This window comes from Paralichthys olivaceus, chromosome 13, assembly GCF_024713975.1.
Source record: "Paralichthys olivaceus isolate ysfri-2021 chromosome 13, ASM2471397v2, whole genome shotgun sequence".
NCBI classification, from domain to species: Eukaryota; Metazoa; Chordata; class Actinopteri; order Pleuronectiformes; family Paralichthyidae; genus Paralichthys; species Paralichthys olivaceus.
Window position 1 is genome coordinate 7,361,161 of NC_091105.1, and position 19,168 is coordinate 7,380,328.

General features: G+C 41.8%; 1 protein-coding gene across 20 annotated transcripts in view; it reads right to left on the bottom strand.

Moving 5' to 3' along the window:
• The window catches only part of arhgef1 (Rho guanine nucleotide exchange factor (GEF) 1), a 38,512-nt gene that overhangs the window by 8,493 nt on the left and 10,851 nt on the right, over nt 1–19,168 (bottom strand). For 3 of the 20 annotated variants that reach the window (XM_020093226.2, XM_020093221.2, XM_020093222.2), the window contains exons 2-20: nt 13,628–13,711; nt 13,385–13,498; nt 11,975–12,073; nt 10,831–10,873; nt 10,586–10,691; nt 9,969–10,109; nt 7,703–7,732; nt 6,714–6,825; nt 6,451–6,526; nt 6,213–6,242; nt 5,604–5,804; nt 4,889–5,039; nt 3,876–3,887; nt 2,865–3,026; nt 1,386–1,576; nt 1,153–1,299; nt 722–804; nt 281–406; nt 30–144 (exon numbers count right to left, since the gene is read on the bottom strand). In XM_020093226.2, the coding sequence (XP_019948785.2) occupies nt 30–144; nt 281–406; nt 722–804; nt 1,153–1,299; nt 1,386–1,576; nt 2,865–3,026; nt 3,876–3,887; nt 4,889–5,039; nt 5,604–5,804; nt 6,213–6,242; nt 6,451–6,526; nt 6,714–6,825; nt 7,703–7,732; nt 9,969–10,109; nt 10,586–10,691; nt 10,831–10,873; nt 11,975–12,073; nt 13,385–13,498; nt 13,628–13,678 (1,990 nt within the window). In that variant the 5' untranslated portion in view covers nt 13,679–13,711. Of the gene's footprint in view, nt 1–29; nt 145–280; nt 407–721; nt 805–1,152; nt 1,300–1,385; nt 1,577–2,864; nt 3,027–3,875; nt 3,888–4,888; nt 5,040–5,603; nt 5,805–6,212; nt 6,243–6,450; nt 6,527–6,713; nt 6,826–7,702; nt 7,733–7,816; nt 9,236–9,968; nt 10,110–10,585; nt 10,692–10,830; nt 10,874–11,974; nt 12,074–13,384; nt 13,499–13,627; nt 13,712–17,718; nt 17,784–19,168 lie in introns of those variants that run through there. The other 17 variants (XM_069537732.1, XM_069537733.1, XM_069537734.1 and 14 more) reach the window with 12 other exon arrangements.

The following is a 19,168-nucleotide window of genomic DNA, read 5'->3' on the forward strand; positions in this document are numbered from 1 at the left end:
ACTTAAGACACACACACACACACACACACCTGTGTTCTTGGCAATATTCTCGAGCAGTAATGGGTACTTGGTCAGTCGCTGCATCTCTATAGGAATGATGTCCTTGAGTTGCAGCCTGCGGCACTGAGGCTTACTCTCTGCATCCTGGGATTAAAAGACACACACACACACACAGACAGTCAGAATGAGAACGTGTCTCACTCACTTCCTCCATGTTCCTGCATCCATGTGTTTTAAGTGTTTATAAATTAACGTCTGAGTCAGTCAGTGTGTGTGTTACCTGTATGAAGGAGTTGAAGCGCGCCTCTTTTTTCTGCCTGCTCTTAATCTGGTCCAAGGCCCACGACTGGTGACTGCAGAACCGAGCTGTCAATTTCTGGAACCACTCCCCTTCTGTACCACCAAACTGGCACATTCACAAACACATACACACAAAACACTACAGTCAGTCACCGTATTGTGCCAGAAGTAAAGAATGAGCAGAATAGAGATGTAGAAAAGAATGAGATTAAACACTGACAACTAACATAATTGTATCACTGTTACAGCCAATAATTTACTTACATAGAAAAATAGCTTCTAGTATTTGGCACAATTACTGTCAAATCAAGTTGTGAATTAAACTGTCAGCACAGATCACTTGGAGTCTTCCCAAAAACTAACACAAACACAGAGACAGAAGAGTAAAGACGACATAAACAGACAGATTATGATGACTCACCCTGTTGAGCACTGTGGTGCTGATGGATTTGACTATGAAGTTGTCGTCCAAACGCAGTTTTTTCAGGTTCTCATAGAAGTTATCTGGATTCACAGCCAAAGATGAGACAAACAAATACACAATTAAATCATAAAATACAGCAACAACAACTCATATATAGGGTCTATTACTGAAACACTGAGCTCTCTCTGTGGCCAGTGACTTGTCAATAATGTAATGAATATATATAATTTTCTGTCCGATTCTTCACTGAACCCAGTTACAGTGTGTTCAAACAAGACTGGTATAAGCATTTATCTTTATCGCAGCAGCCTGTACACATTTCAAGGGTTTGCTTGTGTGGAGTGTGAGCGCAACCTTCATGTGTCTGACTCTGGGAGGAAACATAACACTAGTCAGAATAGAAAGGGCCTCTTTGCAGAGCCACTCACAGTGCATATCAATGATCTCGTCCAAGTTGGGGAAGATGGCAGCCAGCTCAGTGGAGGTCAGGATCTCCTCTTTCTCCAGAGGCTTCGAGAAAACCATCTGAAGAACGCTTAGCATTCGCACATGGGCGTGCTCCGTCGCAAACAACTCTGAGAGTGGGGAGAGAGGGAGGAGGTACAGAATGAGCAATGTTATAAAGATCCTCATTTTGCTGCCTCATCTCTCCCCTCCTCACCGTTGATGACCTCCTGCCTCTTGGTCTCCTTCTTACTGAGGCTGGACAGACCTTCGGAGGAAGCCAGGTCCCTCCAGTTGGGTGGGTCATGCTCAAATTCCAGGAGGCGCGGCTCTATCTCCTCGAGCTGCGGGGAGGGGCTGGTCGGGGAGTGGCCGGGGCCTTCAGGAACTAAAAGTGGTCCCTCCAAACTGAAGAAAGAAGGAAGCGAAATTATAATTATTTTAGATTGGTAATTACAACTTTAGCCAGTATTGATCCAGGTGGAGAACACTGGCTGTACTTCTAAATGTACCCTAGAGATGTCTTAAAGCAACACTATGTCATTTTTTACTGATCAACAGCGCCCTCTGCAGCCACATGTGGTGATTAAGTGGTTTTCAGTAAAGAATACCTGATGATCGAAGCTCTGACTGTGAACTACCACTCACTGAACTGAATCAAAACTGTGGATATTACCAATGATCCCTGTAACAAAAACACTGTATAGAATTCTTGATATTTTGAGTTTCCTCTATAAATATGAAAGATGAACGCTGGTTTTTAATGACTTAACTGATCTACAGTTCAGTAGTACTCGAGCTTGCTGGGCTTGATTGTGGGGATTTAAGCTGTGATTATTCTTGCAGGAGATCATACCCACGTACCTAGAGCAGGAACAGACATTCAGGGTGAGGACCGAGAATGCAAGAGGCTCCATTCTCATGTCAGTGTATATGTCAAACTAATTTAGAAGAGGCTATTTTCAGGTAAAAATGTTCCATAGTGTTGCTTTAACATTGGAAATTCTACTAATATCATGGACTTGTATGGACTTATTTTGTAGCTTAGAACCTTATATACTGGTTGCTATTAATCTTCTAGCAACTGAAAGCTTACAAGGACAAATAACAAGCAATGATTAAGGTTCAATTGAAGTGAAACTTGTGCTAAACTAGGATTGAATTGAAAAGTAGAAAAGGCAATTAACATTAAACCTCACGATAGAACTGAAAAAATAAAAAGAGATCAAAGTAATTAAAGATCTGAATGAACTGAAGATTACTCTGAATCCTTTACTGTTTAAAATATGTTTCCCTTGAAGTCTTGAAATTTACAGTGAACTAACAGTCAGTAAAACCTGGTAATAGGCTGCACTTTGTGTTTACCAACATTCCCCCAAAGAGGCAAGTCTCTGACCCCGCACTGAGAATGAGAGTGTTGTTTGACTATTACTCACACCCTGTCGGTCACAGCAGCCGATAGTGAGTTAGTGAATCTGTCGGCCAGATTAATTCATTTCACAGGAGACAACAGACGTGTTCCCTTGAGAAATAACTAATCCACATTAACTGATAATATTCTCATCCAGTCATTTTGTATTGAATGCTTTTAGGTTATTTCAGGATTGAGATGGCTTTCATGTTTTGGCATCCTGTCTGTCCCTGTTGTGCACCTCTCCAGCCAAAGGCTTTAAGAGGGGCAGTTTGTCCATCTTACGGATGGAGGTGCTGGGGAGAGAACGAAGTAGGTGTTGTTGTGGAGAAGGGCGGCTGGAGGTCCACATCACTACGGGAACGGGACTGTTTGGCCCGGGAAGAGCCACGGCGACGAGATGAGTGCCGGTCCACACGAGCACTTTCGCTACGAGTCACTTTCCTACTGAAGGGAGGGAAGGTGGGAGAGGATGGTGGGGGGGTGGACGAGAAAACGATAGGGACAGAATGGAGGGACGGAGGAATTGAGATAGAAAACGAAGGAGGGGAAAAAGTCCAAAAAAATGTACAGACGGATTCGAAAAAAGAAAAAGGGGACAAAGACGAAATAGGAAAATGAGTATAGAAGGAATATTAATCACGAGGGTGAAGAAGAGGAAAAATAAGTTAAGGTACATTAGTAGAGGATTTAACCCCCAAAAGGGTAGAAAGAAAAATCACATGAACAAAAGATAAAAAGAGACATGAGTGGCAGGCAAAATATGCATGGAATCTGACATGCATATATTAGTTAGACAGTGAAACATATAGAGCATGATACAGAGTATGCTTCATATGCTGTAGATATGGTAGCTACTTGAATACCAACATTCCTGAGGAGTTAACTGGGAGCCAGTCTACAACAGTATGTTAAGAAAGTAGCCCTGTATTGATTCTACGCTGCATTCTGCATGGAACCATAAGGAACTTGAATATTTAATCAAAAATCAAAAATCTCAATCTCAACACAACATGCATCCACATCCACTAGAAAAATAGTACAACTAAACTCAACACATCAACTTCTAATTCCTTAACAAGCGTGTTAAAATACTTAGCCATGCAGTGGGTTTGTGTCATGTATGTATATCCATGTGTAGTCTGTATACAGATGATGGAGTGTGTGTGTGTGTGTGTGTGTGTGTGTGTGTGTGTGTGTGTGTGTGTGTGTGTGTGTGTGTGTGTGTGTGTGTGTGTGTGTGTCAGTCTAAGGCCTGAAGCATGTCCATGACCTTGTCAAGGCGCTGACACCCACCTTGTCTTCCGTCTGCAAAAACATGGGGACACCACATAGTTACACACCCACCTTTACGCAACTATTGTAAAGCCAGAGAAACAACCACAACAATGCAAATGCACCCCCCCCCACCTAATATTCTAAAACACTGTCTGAGTAAATATGATGCCAAAGCACCTGACACAACATGTAACCGCACACACACTGTGGAGACAAGCGGGACAAAGGACGGGCCCTGGCCAAAACAGATGCAGACACCTTGAAAAGCACACGGGACGAAGAACAAACACTATCTATATGTAATGGAATAAACTATTAATGAACTAAATAACTGAATTAGTCAAACAGATACAACTTCTACTAATTTTCAATATTTTAAAAGCACTAGACAAAATGTTTGTCATCTATAGTCAGTGCTGTATAACCGCAACATCTCCAAATGCCTCTGCTTCCAAGAAATCACCAGTGTGTTCCCACAATCCCATACAAAACACACAAGAATTGCACAGATAACATCTAAATGCAACAGACACTGAAACGAAGCTCTGTAGTCAACATAAGGAGATGCACAACAGGACACATAAAAGAAGACAAGTTGGACAGAATGGTATTAGGAGAAGAGTGCATGTGCCTTTGTGAGGGAGAAAGAGGGGAAAGGGCATGAGGGAGAGGGAAGGCAAAGGGCTGGAGGGGAAGACCGGCTCCGAGTTCTCCTGGTGAGAGTCCTCCTCAAAACTGCAGGCTCTGTTAGCTAGCGAGCAACGGGCAGCAAGACAAAAGCACAAGGCAGGGACAGACCGCTGGGGAAGCTTTACCATGCTCCCTCAGCCTGAGCACTTCACACACGTTAAGCTTCCCTCTATTCCCCCTCAGTTGTTGGCTCTGTACACTGAACACCTCCCATTCAATCTAATAATGATCTGATTACAACCTCTAATCCTGTAATTGCTTATAATCTCTTATTGAGTCACTGCACTGTGATTATAATATGACACACTAGATGCTGCTCTCTTTATTACCATCCTCCTCACCTGTCTTTCTCCACATTCTCCTCTGTGGGAGTGTCGCAGGGGGAGACAGGCTCCCCAATTGTCAACGCACTCCCGAGTCCGATGGGGGACAGCTCCGACCCCGTAGGGGGACACATCCCAGTAAGAGGCTCTAAGCGATTGCTTGAGGGGCCTGAAGGATTAGAAAAGAATAAAGGAGAACAGATGAGGGGTTATGTACTGCAATTATATGGTGCTTTCATCCAGTAAATTAGCAATTATACAGTATATCTCTTCAACAATAACGTATTGATTAAGTTAATCTATTTTTAAAAGATATTTACACGAGGGGGGGATAATTTATATCATTTTACACAAGAAAATAATTAACCTTCTCATTGCAAATGCTTATACCACATTTTTAGTTTGCAGGTTATAAACAAATACATTTTGAACAAGCAGCCATTATCCACGTCTCCTGCTTTTACATTTACACTTTGTATATTGTTCATTAATCACTTTATTTTTCATTTCAATTGAATTGAAAGACTATTCTTTCATTTTAATACAGACACTTTAATTTATTAAATGTCATTTTAAACACAAAATTAAACAAAGTTCAACTCACAGCAAAGTAGCATGAACTCAAAATATAACAGTCAGTTTAGCAATAAAAGTATAAAATAATTCATCACTGATGATGATACAGAAACACTCCAGTTACACACTCCACAGTAAAGTCAACGAGCAGACTTGCCATCACTGTGTGAAGACTCTGGGGTGTTGGTGATGCTAACGTTGTTGCCTGAGCCGTCACAGACTTCGATCCCAGGTACAGACGCAGTGTTTCCACTAGAACCCGACTTCCTGCTGGGGAGGGAAAGGACTGCAGGTTCAGTCACGGAGCCTCTGCCAGGAGCTGGACCCTTGCGCTCCTGATTCGCTTTATCCTTTTCCGCTGAAGAAGATGAAGAATACGAAATTTAGAAGAACAACAGACAATGCAGATGCAGAAAAAAAAACAATTCAGTATGTGAAAAAACAGAGATTGTGTGAGACGGACAAACAGACGAGATGAGTGTGATGCAATCAGGGCCTCTGCAGTAAACATGAGGGTTAGTTTGGTACAAGGGAACAATCACAACCACATTAATTTAATGTGCAATGAGTGGGATTTACTGCTGATTATAAACTGCAATTAATTCTTCAAAGAACCACCATGAAACTTAGAATCAACTTAACAGTGCCCCACCCACATCCCCTCCCAGTTTGAGTTGGGACATGCAGACATGCTTATGGGTTGATTAGTAAGGATGGGACCATTCTACAGGTGAAAGAGAAGGTGGGAACTCTGGGCGATTTGTACCTTCAGCCTCCATTTTAGGTTTGACCTCAGCTGTAACAGGAAAAGAGTGCAGGACACAATGTTCTCATATCCAGATCTTTATAGACATCAATATGTAAAGATACTTCACAATAATACATTATTACAAATATTTGGGGAATAGCCTACATGCATTTTGAGATCGTAATTAATTTTAAAAATTGGTCAGAAATGAAAACTAGATGGGAAAATGGGGCTAATGTGTGAAGCAAATACATACTGTTGCCTGCAATCCAGCTGGGGATGCCAGGAAACCCCCCCCTCGGCTTGCCCTTTGTGGACTCATCCTTCTTATTCTGCAAAATAACACAGTAAGAAGCGAATGAGACAGAAGGTCAAATTAAAAAGACGTGTATGGGCTGCAAAAATACAACTACTACTCCAAAAACATTTAATGAGGGCATAGTGCAAAGCGTTAATTGACCTGTCTGATCACTGTTTTATTCATTAATTTGCTTAAACAAACAGGAAGGGGGTGTTTACCTTTACCAGCTGTCTCCTGAAGAAGCCTCCTCTGGACTTCTTACTGTCGACGGCTCTGGTTTTAACCCCGAGGTGCTTCATGTAGAAGGCGACCGCTGAGAAGATGGATTGGCTGCAGCAGAAGTTAGAGTAATGTGTTCATTAACGATATCTGATAGTGTTTGTTGTGCTAGTAGCTATTTGTTTAGCATGGTCTTTCAGGAATACGTCAATGCTTACACATTCCTGGTGATGCTAAAGCAAAATGAATCTTTTTTTCATGTTCAGTAGAGTGTTGTATTCTCTAATGTCACAGGTGCTGATGCTGAGACAAAGTGAATATGTGAGGATAAAAAGGAGGATGGACAGATGCAGGGAAGGAGGGGTTAAGGGAGGAGGATCATTGAAGATGTCCAGAAAGAAAGGAGGAGTTTGAAAATTGGGGTGGGGGGGGGGACTATGACACAAAAATGATAAAGGCGGAGTTGAGGAGAAAAATGAGAAGTTAGGAGGAGCCTCTGGGGATGTGTATTGCAACAGAAGTCTCTTATCACCAGTCACTGCACAGTTACACAAAGCACGCTGTCTGAATACACTAAAAATTCAACTGAAAGAAGTTGAAACAAAGAACTCTTGAGAGAAAAGCATAAAAAAACCCAAGGCATACGTGACAGCGTTTCATAATTCATGTGCAAAGAATAAATCAAGAAATAGAAAACTTCAGAATGCATCTCAGTCACTTTAAGAGATACTGCTCTGGAATGTAGTGGCATTTTTTTTAAAAGGTGCAAAAGCAAATCATTTCAGACACTATCCATACATATAACTGAAAGAAATGTTATGGTGATGGTTTGATGCACTGAAGACAGTATGCAAAAAAAATGTTGTGGTCTGACCACACCCAAGCTAAGAGAAAGCATGCAGAGACCAAATGAGCTAATGTGCACACACCCGTTTAAAAAGAACACTAATGCAAATATTGTAAACTTCATGAAAAATACTGCACTCACCATTTTTCCTCGTCCGAGACGATTGTTGGTCTGAAAGAGAAGAGACAGATGTGAGTGATGTTGCTCCTGCAGACATTTTAAAGCAGCAGCGTTATCGTGCAGCATCAAGCTCACCTCTTCCTCTTAAGTAGCATGTTTCCTTTCTCTTGCTCGACTGATTGTTAGCTGTGTTTTGGGCCGGTGGAATCTGTAGCGGCTAAGCCTTTTCTGATCCAACTCAAAGCTGACTGTAATGTTGTTGTGTTCAGAGCAGATGCTATTGAACATATTCTACAAAAAAGTGCAAAAAAGAATAAAAACAAAAAAAGAAAAGATCAAAAAAGTGTGAGATGCATGAAAAGCTGCACCTCTGCTCCCTCTTTAAAATAGAAAAAAAACTTGCACTTTTGAAGATCTGCAAATAATTCAAACTATAGTCTCCAGACTGTCTAAAGGGGCGATCTGCTCTGGCTGCTCTGGTACATTGTCTGCAAAGGGAATCCAAAAATGCTCCAACGCAGCGGATGTGTCTATTTAACCATGTTTTTGTCTGATGCAACATGCAGGCAAGACTGTAGAAATTGGATACTCATGTTTTGTTATGAACATAAAGGGTGGGAGGGGTTTTCCCAAGGATTTCCCAGCATTATCCAATCAAATGGTGCGATGGCCTTGTTCTCATCTGCAGAGAGACCAATGAGGGACAGACAGGGGCGAGGTCACTGTGTTGTGGTCTAGTAAGAAAGGGGGTGCTTTGGGGGTGACCGAGTGCAAGAGTGTGGGAGTATGTTAGAGAGAGGGGAATAGAGAGATGATTGTCAGGGTGAATGAATGGAGCGAACTGAATGGAACGTTTGTGCAACGGTGATAAAGATCTTTCTGTGTGATAGTCAAAAAGAGTCAAAAGCTGAATTATAGTGTCTTTAATAAAGTCGGCCTTGTGGACTTTTTGTGTCTTTTACAACTGACAGCCTGATTATCTCCAGAGGACGAGTGTTGCTTGAGCAAAACGCACCTCCTTTCGTTTCTGTTCACTTTTTTCCCCTCTTCTGACAAGATGAAGTTAGACAGTGTTGTGCCCTCTCCCTGGCCTCCTCTCCCTCTCTGTCTCACTCGCTTCTTGTTGAGGATAACACATTGCAGTTGGCCACAGGGTCAAGGATAGATTAACTTTCCCCTAGATCTCTCGCTTTCTTTCTTTAACCGTGTCCAGGGCAGGAACTACCCAGCCTCGATAACCCTCTGGCCCTTTCTCTCCCCTTCTCTCTTCCGATGTGTCTCCCCTCCACCCTTCCCTCCTCCCGCTGGTTGGCAGAATGTCAGGGGAGAGCCTTCCTGCCAGCGTGGCACTACTGACTCCATCTTTTCCTTTCAGCCTCTTCATTTCCTTCGTGCTCCATTCTGCTCTCTTCCAATCATTCTGGCTCTGTAGTCCACTGAGCTTGATTTTCTCCATCTCCTGCTGTATTTGTCTCCGTGTGTTATACATTGGTTATGTGCATGGCTGATATTGACTGTGCCGACCGTGGAGCCTTGTAGGAAACCAAGTGCCAACTTTAGAGGGAAGAGATCAGATTTTAAACTAATTTGACAAACCAGTCATGGTCCAATTTAAAACATACATCAGCAGGTTTGGGGAAAAGACTATTTTCAGTGTGCAATCACTGTTTAAAAGTTAAATACTTTTAATAATGTTGTCATGACAGCTGTGTTGTTGTTTTCTTGTGTGTGAAAATTGCATTTTATTAAATTTTGCATTCACAGATTTTAGGAAACGCAAAGAGGAATGTACAAATCGGATTTCTAGCTCCGAGTTTAGCTCCTCTTGTTCTAAAGCTCTAAAATCTTTCTTGTAGAAAAGGAATAAATGTTGCTTAATTTTGAGGGAGTCTTGGATTTCTTCATTATGTCAAACAAGTTTTAACTCTATCAACTTCATGTCTAGGAATTTTATTCCTGTTGGTTAGATTATACTTCAAAGTCTATACCAGGGAGCGTCAGTTGCTATATGGTTTTCAGTTCCAGGCACAGACACCAATCAGGCACATAACATTTAACATTCTGTGAAAACACTGAGAAAACGTCAAAACTTAAATTCTACTGATTTATGCTGCTGTTTGGAATATTGCGTTTTCCCAAACATAAAATGTCTCCTCTTTTAGCAGTGTATGTGATTTTTAAGCTAGTTACCTGTTTTTTGTACCAATTATTAAACACAGTGTTCATCTAAACTCCTTAACATGAACTCTTTCTGATACTGTTGTGAAAAGTAGAGACGAACACTCACTGTGTCTCAGACATCTTGTCCAGCAGGTTCTCGGCCACAGACTTCTCCTTCATCTCCATCGGGACGCGGTCGGTGGGATAGTGGCTCTCCACATCGATCAGCTCTGCCTCGTTGGGGGTCATACCCATCATCCTCTTCTGCCTGTGCAGCACAAAGCAGAAAGAGGCAAAAGTTGGACACGGTAATGAAAAATAATATCTATCCAGCATCCAATCAAGTGAGCAGACACATGTGCTGCAGGCTGCCACAGCTAAAACATAGGTATTCCTAACAGTTGTTTAAATCTTTCTCTCTATTCAGATTTCCTGTAAACTACAATTACAAGGCTGATTTTAACACTGTGGTGTTAATGTTAAGTCAGACTGCTTGCTAGCTGACTCACACATTTTAACATTAACACTCAAAAACAATCACAATGAAGAGCATGGAAGATAACTACAACTTCTTTAGGTTCACATACAGTAGACACAGCAGTGAGTATATTACACTTTAATGCATCCCAAAGCAGACGGCTGTCAGCATTGCATGAGACAGAATTTGTGGATCCACAAAATAAATATTTGGGGCATAATAAAGATGATGCTACACTGGCCGAGTAGAGTTCAGGAGCTTCCCACCTGAAGTCTTCCAGCTGTTTGGCCACTTCAGCCGCCTGTGCGCTCTGAACCTCCTGAGCATAGCGTTTTTGGATGTCCTCGGAGAACAGATCTGGACGAGTCCGGTCTGAGAAGAAGCAAACAGGGAGTAAGTGGGAAGACTGATACCGGCGGGAGACACTTAGTTGAGTTGTGCACATATGGCAGAGAATATATAACACATTTTTAACAGCTTTAAATAAATATACAACAGAAAAATAACTTACCCAACTCATAGGATATATGATGGGGGACTGACACTCTAAGAATCTGTAATGTAGAGTAGATACAGAATTAGGAACATTATATATATTTATAGAAACTATTAGGCATGAAGTTTTTCATAACTTGTTTTGCTATGTGTGTATTTTTTCTTTGTTTTGTGCAGAATGAAGAAATAGATCAGTGTTGTCTCAGCTAATAAGGAGCCATGGAAATGGATGCAGTAGCTAAATATCTCCACAAGGGGTCATTTGAACACTAGAAATAAATTTTAAGAGAAAAAAAATAACAGAAAAAACAGATATTCCAAATGGGAGATGCAGAGTTCTGTCACTGACATGAAAATAACCACATGGGCCGACTTTAAGTCAATGGGTTTACAAAAGAGACGGTCTTTAAAAAAAAAAAGACAGAGGCCAAGTGAGGATGATTCCTCCTGAAGGGCTTTCCCACGATCCTGACAGGAAGCTGTGGGGTCGGACCGAGACAGACAGGGAGAGAGAGCTGCACAAGCCGGCTGACAGACGTGCACAAGCTCTAATGAGGACATATAACAAAAATGGCCAGGTGTGCAACGGGCAGGGATGAAAAAAGGCAGACTCTGTAACGTTCTGCACAAACACAGACCATGTGCACACAGTGTACTCGTCTCCCCCAAGTCCAACTTCTAAACTGATTAGATCTGATTCCTAAGGATACAACAACGTAAGAGAAAAGTATAATATCAATATCACCAAGGCTGCTATATTTAGATTTTTTATATGGTGCATATCAAAAAAGAGTCAGCTAAATTAAATGTAATGTAATATCACCAAAATAGTAAGATCAATTCTCTCCAAAGCTGAAACATGACATAAAAATTTAATTGCATCTCAATAAGTTACGGCGCTACTTAAAAGAAAAGTGGTTATCAAACATGACCTCCTCCTTGAGTGCTTAGATAAAACAAACTTGATAAGGAGCATGAGAATAGACTTCAAGTGTCTCTCTAACATCCCTCCCTCTCTGCCCTCTCTCTATTGTTTCACACACTCCAGACAAACATAACTATCTCTATTATATCTCATATTTAAAACACTAATCCAAGTCCCCAACTTTTTAGATGTTTTAGACAGTCTTACAGATAAAGCAGTGTAGTGTGATACTTACTGCACCCTTGTCCAAGAAGGTGTTGTAGAACTCCACAAATTGCTTCTTGGTCTCTTTGGCACTGAAGGTCTTGAAGAGTTCGGCATGGAGGTAACAGAGCTGAGAGAAGAGACACGGACAGAAATCCAGTGACTGCTGATGAATGAGGGAAGTGTGTTTCTCGTTTAGCCTACACACACTGAATTGAATGAAGTTGACAAAACTATAGGATGAGCTGTCAACAAAATTTTAGTTTATAAAAAAAACTATTCACCAGATGCATTTAAAAGTCAACATGCTGACATAAATAAAACCCTTACAAAACATACAGAAAATATATGATTCAATAATTGAATGTTGTTTTAGCCGTAACTTTTCTATGTGGGATCTAAAACTGAAAGCAGCAGACAGAACAAGCAGCCACTGACTTTAGTGTAACCCCTTCACTAAACACTGACGAGGGGATGGAAAAGGAGGTTAACGGAAAAGAAGGATCAGAGTGAAGGAGGGCGTCGACTCGTGGCTATGGGAGGTGTAACAGTACCTGGGGTAGGTCACCAAGTCTGCATGCGGAACAAAGGGGAAAGGACAGGCATGCTTTATATCAGCACTGATACACATGTATACACACACACGCACGCACACACACGAAGTGTACACTCTTGTCTAAACTCATAGGGAATATTAGTGTCATGTGTCCTTTACAAACTAAGCTGCAAGTCAGGATGAAACTAAACTCTAATGCAATCTAATGTAATGTTATCATGATTTGGCTTTAATAACTAATCAGGTGAATTACTGAAGTTAATCACTTCATATTCAGAGGTAAATTACCTGACTGGTCACGAGTAGATGTTTTGAGGACGCTGTGATTAGTCCCTGCACAGAAAACCTCCTGCAGTGTAATGAAACAACTTGCTCTAAAGTTAGCTGCTGTTTACACTGGGACTTCTCCAGAACCTGTCCGACTGCTTATCTCTCCCTAATGGCTTTTTGTTGACCAGCACAGCTGCGTATGGCGGGGATGACTAATATTATGAAAACAAGATGCAAGTTGTAATGAAGAAATACATTTTCCTTTAAAATGTTGAAAATTGTATTTTATTGGATAACATATCAATTAGCAAATCACAGCTATGAGTCACTGGAGTAGTAGCAGCACCTGTACTGTCCTTAACTGGCCACATTAAACAGTGTGGTCCTCTTTCTGTAGAGCTGCAACTGATGATTATATTTGATTAATCAATTAATCATTAGTATTTAATTTCATATTCCCACAACCTGAAGTCTAATATTGCCATATCGCTGAATTACAGGCAAATGCAGAGTAAACGTCATATTGAGAGTCCAGCCAACTTGACTGAACCGTAACGACGCTCTACTACACACACTCACACACAGATAAAAACACACAGGAGGTGTAATTCTCACCACGGGAGCAGGGTCAAACTGTAGAAACACATGTTGCATGAAGACCAGCAGGTGTGTCGGCCGATCCTTCAACTGCTCTACATGGTTAAAGTGTGTACACTGATCATCCCCCGCCTGAGAGAGGCAGACAGACAGAGGAGGAGACGGAGAGAGAAAATGGGGGACGTGGGGCAAAACAATGATAATGAGAGATGATAATAAAATGACATTCAGCTGCCGTGAGTCAGGTTTTAATTCACTCACTTCATTCAGATCATTCTCAAAATCCTCATCTTCAGCCCCGATGATGCTCATGGCTGGGTTAGAGCACTGAGCCCCAAACACACCCTGCCATGGAGGAGGAGAAAGAGAGAGAGAGAAAGAGAGAAAGAAAGAGAAATGGAGAGAGGGAGGAAGAAAACAGGACAATTAGCAAACATTATGTGCTTCACTTTGTACTGGCAGCCTATCTCTCTTTGACATCCTGAGCCCCTGCTGATTAAAGTTTGGACAAAGTGAACTTTCCAAGAGAAAAATAACTTCAAGCAGGGAAAGAGGGAAAATGTCCCAGCATTCAGTGTGGCCTCGTGGAGAGAGAGATGTTTCATATCGCTTATATCCCATTCATATGAGCCAACAGAGGCAAAGGGAATATAAAGCTTCGACTAAAAGTTAAAACGTGTCTTTTTTCATTGACAACTGACTTTTCTATGTTTTATTAAAAATTCTATTTTAACTGTGATTAGAGAATCCACTGGCAAAGCTTAACCTCTTTTCAATAAACCTGATTCTCTCTAAGAATAAATTATGAGGCTACTGGGACACTGATATTTAAGCAATTAGAAAAGATAGTTCATAATCCTGTGAATGTCATTAGATGTCCTCTGTGTATTGCTGAAGTCCTCTTCCCTGAGGCCAGACTAAAACATTCAGTTCAGGTGTTGAATGATTTAATGAGTTACATGCTGTGGAAATTCTCTCTGAAGTTTGTCCAAACTTTCACTCTTGAAATTATTTGTCAGACAAGTGTTTGGTTCAGAGGAAAACTCTCCTCAAGCCCCCCCACCCCCCCAGGTCTAATGGATCTGAAATGAAAAAGGTTTTTGCCTTTGAAATCCATGAATGGGAAGAAAATGCATCGGAACGGGTGACCAACTCATCCCCACCCTTCACACCCCTCGCACCACTTCCTCTGCACGCAAACACACCCAAAAAACACAAACACATTGCCCCTGTAAGGAGTCCGCTGAAGGCCGCAGACCCAGAGCCGCCACCGGGGAACACCCAAACACACACATACCCAAGCACATACATCAAAAAAACCCAACAGCTAGACTGTACAACATTTACCATTGTCCACAACTGTGTGTGTGCAGAGGGCAAAGAGCCAATGAGGTGTGAGGTGACTGAAAGTACTGAGGAAAAACTGTCACTGTGGAAAAAAAGCCCTGACAAACAGTTATTAAAGAATCCTTGAGCTGTGTGCTCTTACTGTAGTTGTAGAGTCAAGGCAAAACACAACAAGTGAGGTGATTTCAGGCCCAGAAAAACAGGAACAACCTGTCTCAGAATATCTGCTCAGCTGAGAATATTTGATCTGATCGTACAGTTTACCTGATTTTAGTTCATTCTTATTCTATCCAGACATTTTCATCATATTTGAAACCAGTCTTGATTTATTTTGTATTGGACTGTTGTTGTCATCTCACATTTTACATATAGGCTGTAAAGCACTTTAAGAACACAGCTCTAGAAATAAAATATCGTTTACTTATAAGACATGAGAATAATAATATATCAATCATCAGATATAATTAAGTTCAGATTGGATATGTAGACTTAATAATTGGTTAAGAATTGCTATTATATTTTAACAATCTGTAGATAAGACAATTAAAACATGTTTTTGTTAATTTTTGCAAGGTTACACAGCAAGCCCAATTATGGTGAATATGTGCGGTGTGTGTGCAGGCCACATATTCACATTCACAAATCAGTTGGTGGTTAGAGTTTATGACAAAATGTGACTAAAGTGACTGTGTCCACAACCACAATCGATTCACACACAAGCTGAGAACAGTGTGTGTGTGGTGTGTGGTGTGTGTGTGTGTGTGTGTGTGTGTGTGTGTGTGTGCGTGTGTGCGTGTGTGCGTGTGTGCGTGTGTGCGTGTGTGTGCGTACAGTGGTAAGCAGGAATGCTTTGAGGTCAAGGTAAGTTTTTGTACAGAGACCAGAGCTGTTAGTCAGAGAAAGGAGAGAGAGACAGAGAGAATGAGTTCATTCATGGATTCATGGTCATATCCAGTGGGCTGCAGGGTTGAGAAAGGCCAGTGATAGAGCAACATGCGTAGGAGGGGTTAGCTAAACAGAGAGACACAGCACTGTCAGGGCTGTGAACACACATCTGTATGGACACAAACACACAAACACAGCCACCCAACACTTTAACAAAGTGTCCAACACCACCAAGATCATGAAAAAGTTATTTTACCATGACAACCACAGCTATGACTGGCTACTGCTGCCAAAGCAAATATGGCTAAGTGCTGGTGGAAAGATAAAATGCTTTCACTGTTACAACTCAGGTTTTAATGATGTGAACCAGTCGTCCTGTACAACCCTGATCACTTGTATTCACTCATTACAGCAGTTGGTCTGTAGAAACTCATAGACTGTATGCAACAATATGATGTGACGGCTCCCCAAAAGTGTCTTGATTGTATAGGTCAGTATAGGTCATAAACTCAACTTCATGTTAGTGGATGGGACATGGACCAACCAAAAATAAAATGTTCTTATATATCTCCTGTTATTTTAGGTGGTTCTTCTCAGATTGATGTAGGTTCAGTTAAGTTTTCTCTGGTTTGTTATTTGATGCATTAAAAATGGGGAAAATTGTCATGAATGACAGTTGAGACTGACTCGTGATCGATTGAGTGCATGCATCAGCGGGACCTCGCTACCATTATTTATAGTTTGGCCTTTCAGATTATCCTGGACCACCAGCTGATCTCATTCAAAGTCTTGTTTTGTCCAACTTACAGCACAAAGTCCAAATTGTTCAATTTACTATGAGGCAACACCAAGGAAATCAGTGAGGAACCACATTTTAAGACCTGGAAGAAGCGAATAATTGGCATTTTGGATCAATTATTGCTTAGCTGTGAAATAGTGTTTTCTGAATAACTATGTCAACAGTGGAAGATTTCTCTCAGTTAGCTGACTTCAGTTGTGATGTGAAGCAGAACAAGCTTCTAAAACCTTGAGGAAAGCAGAGTCCTTTTCAAAACACTGCTGCTCCTCCTGCACCACGTCGCAGCCTCCTCGTTACAGGAGATGCTGAAGCCAATCCCCTGTTATTGTTATGACTCGGCTGATATTCGAGAAACTGTAACACACGTTCAGACTCTGAGATATAAATTGAAGCAGGCAGGGGGAAGCTAATTGCGGTACGGAGGCACAGAAGGTCAGCGCCATTCTGAAATTTAAAGAGCACAGGATTGTGGAGGGCGGCAGCAACAGTGGGAGCCTCCTCTGCCCAGGAGGAGCCGAGCGGTGCATTCCAGCATATGGCACGGTGCAGACAACAGATGGAGACAGTCTGTGAGTTTCAGCAGTAACCAGACTCTCTTCCTTTCACCTTAATTAGCGCATGATCGCTGGCTTAAGCTCCAAACTATCAGGGTCCATCCGGGCTGATTCAGACGTGGTTGAGGGGGGAAGAAAAGACCACAAGTATATAGTGTTTGAACAGAAAGTCGCATAAGTGCCGAGATCAGCTCCTGAGAGTAGGCAGCTGCCCCCCACCCACAACCCACCAACGCCCGTCCCACCAACACCGCACCCTCCCATCACATTCCAGGACTAACTAAGTGTCAGGTGGCATCAATCTGATGATAGCCATCAAGCGTACGTGCCTTTGTGTGTGTGTGGGTTAAGACTGAGCACGTAAGTGGGAGGGGGCCATTCCTATGTGATTGTGGGGAGCTGCCGGTGAACGTATGTGTGTAATGTGTGTGTGTGTGTGTGTGTGTGTGTGTGTGTGTGTGTGTTCTATGACAACTGGTCATTACAACAGCATTCCTCTTCATCCCTGACCAGGCCTGAGGTCTAATACTACGCAACTGAAAAAACCCAGACACCTGTTTCCTCATTCAAACGCAGTAGCAGCACAGTTTAGCATTTCATATTTCCACCAGGTTACACACAGCAGCCTAATAACAACTTAGTAACTGTTACATCAGCTCCTGCGCAGAGCCCATGTCCTTTGTGAAACAGTTAAATCATTGTTTAGTATGTAGCTGTTGCAATGAAACCCCTCCGGCCAAGAAGAGACGAGGAGTCTGTGACCTCACCCCCAAGTGGGCATCTTCAGGGTCCATGCCACAATTGGAGGAGACTGCACGTGTCACTCAAGCTCCTGTAAAAATGATATGATGGTGACTGTTAGACGAGAACATGGTTAGTTTAGTGGTGTTGGATCAGGTGACCCAGGGCGTATTCATGCACGTGCTTCTCTGTGATAGACACCACAACATGTTCATCATCAACAGTGAGGAGTCCTCCAGCTTAATAGCTCACATCAAGAGATGTACTATCTTTAGGAAAAAGGGTTATTCTGTCGATACTGATGCACTTCTAGTATTACACCTGCACACATGTAAATCCCAGGAGAGTAAACAGTGACAAACAATATAAGATTTGACTCAGCAGTTTTCCAGACAACAAACAAGTCGACACGTGATCACATGGTCTGAGCTGCACTCACCTCTACTGCCAGGAGACCAGCTCAGAGTTAATACCAGAGTGACACAATCCTGGTCATTTAGATACAACGCAGTTTCAATCCCAAGGGAAATTTGGACTTCAATATTTCCTGAACATCTTGTTTTGTACAGGAGTTCTCTGTACAAGGTGACATCACTGTTGGGTGTGGTTACAGGTGCAACCGAGCACAGTTCAAATGTCAACTGTCAGCAATTGTTGGTTTGGTTGGAGGTGAAACAGGCCTAAAATAATTCACTCTTTCAATTTAAAATGTTTAAATGCATCTTGAGGGGAAATATTATTCTTAAATAATAATAAAAAAACATAGGCTACAATCTAAAAGATGCAATATATGTGCATATATTGCACAAGAAAATTAATAACAATAAATATTCCTCTATTTGTCCCACTATGGTGAAATTTGCATGTTAAGATATAACATAATTGCATAATAACAGTCCTGCAGTGAGTCTGCTATGGTTGTTACTAGTTATTGAAGCTGTTTTAGGGAAGTGTTGATTTAATATGATTATTCTTGAAGATGGTTTGTGATGCTGTTGAACAGTACTGTATTACAAAGGGAGGTGCCTGTCTAACTTGCACTTATTGCTATAATAGAAACAAGTGAACATTATAAGCTCCACAAAGGCTGGATTTATTGTATGACTGATGCATTAGACTGCACCAGTGGATATGTGTACCTAGTAAACCACCAACTGACGGAGTTGTATATCTTCCTACACACAACACACACAAATTTGAGCGTCTTTCATTCACAATAACTCGATGCACCTGGCCACAGAATCCATTGTGTGAGCTTTCTTCTGACACTCAGTCACAATAGGCCGTGTCCTGTCCTCTATAATCTATGAGGGCAGCACCCAAAAATAGCCCAGCAGCTAATGGCTGTTGCTTGCTGTGTTTGCACTGCTGTTTATATGGCGACTCATGAGGACTCAGCCTCATTAGCAGTGACTGGGGGGATTCCTACCAGCACCACTGCTCCTACAGCTGCTGCTCCCTGAGGTGCCTGAGCAA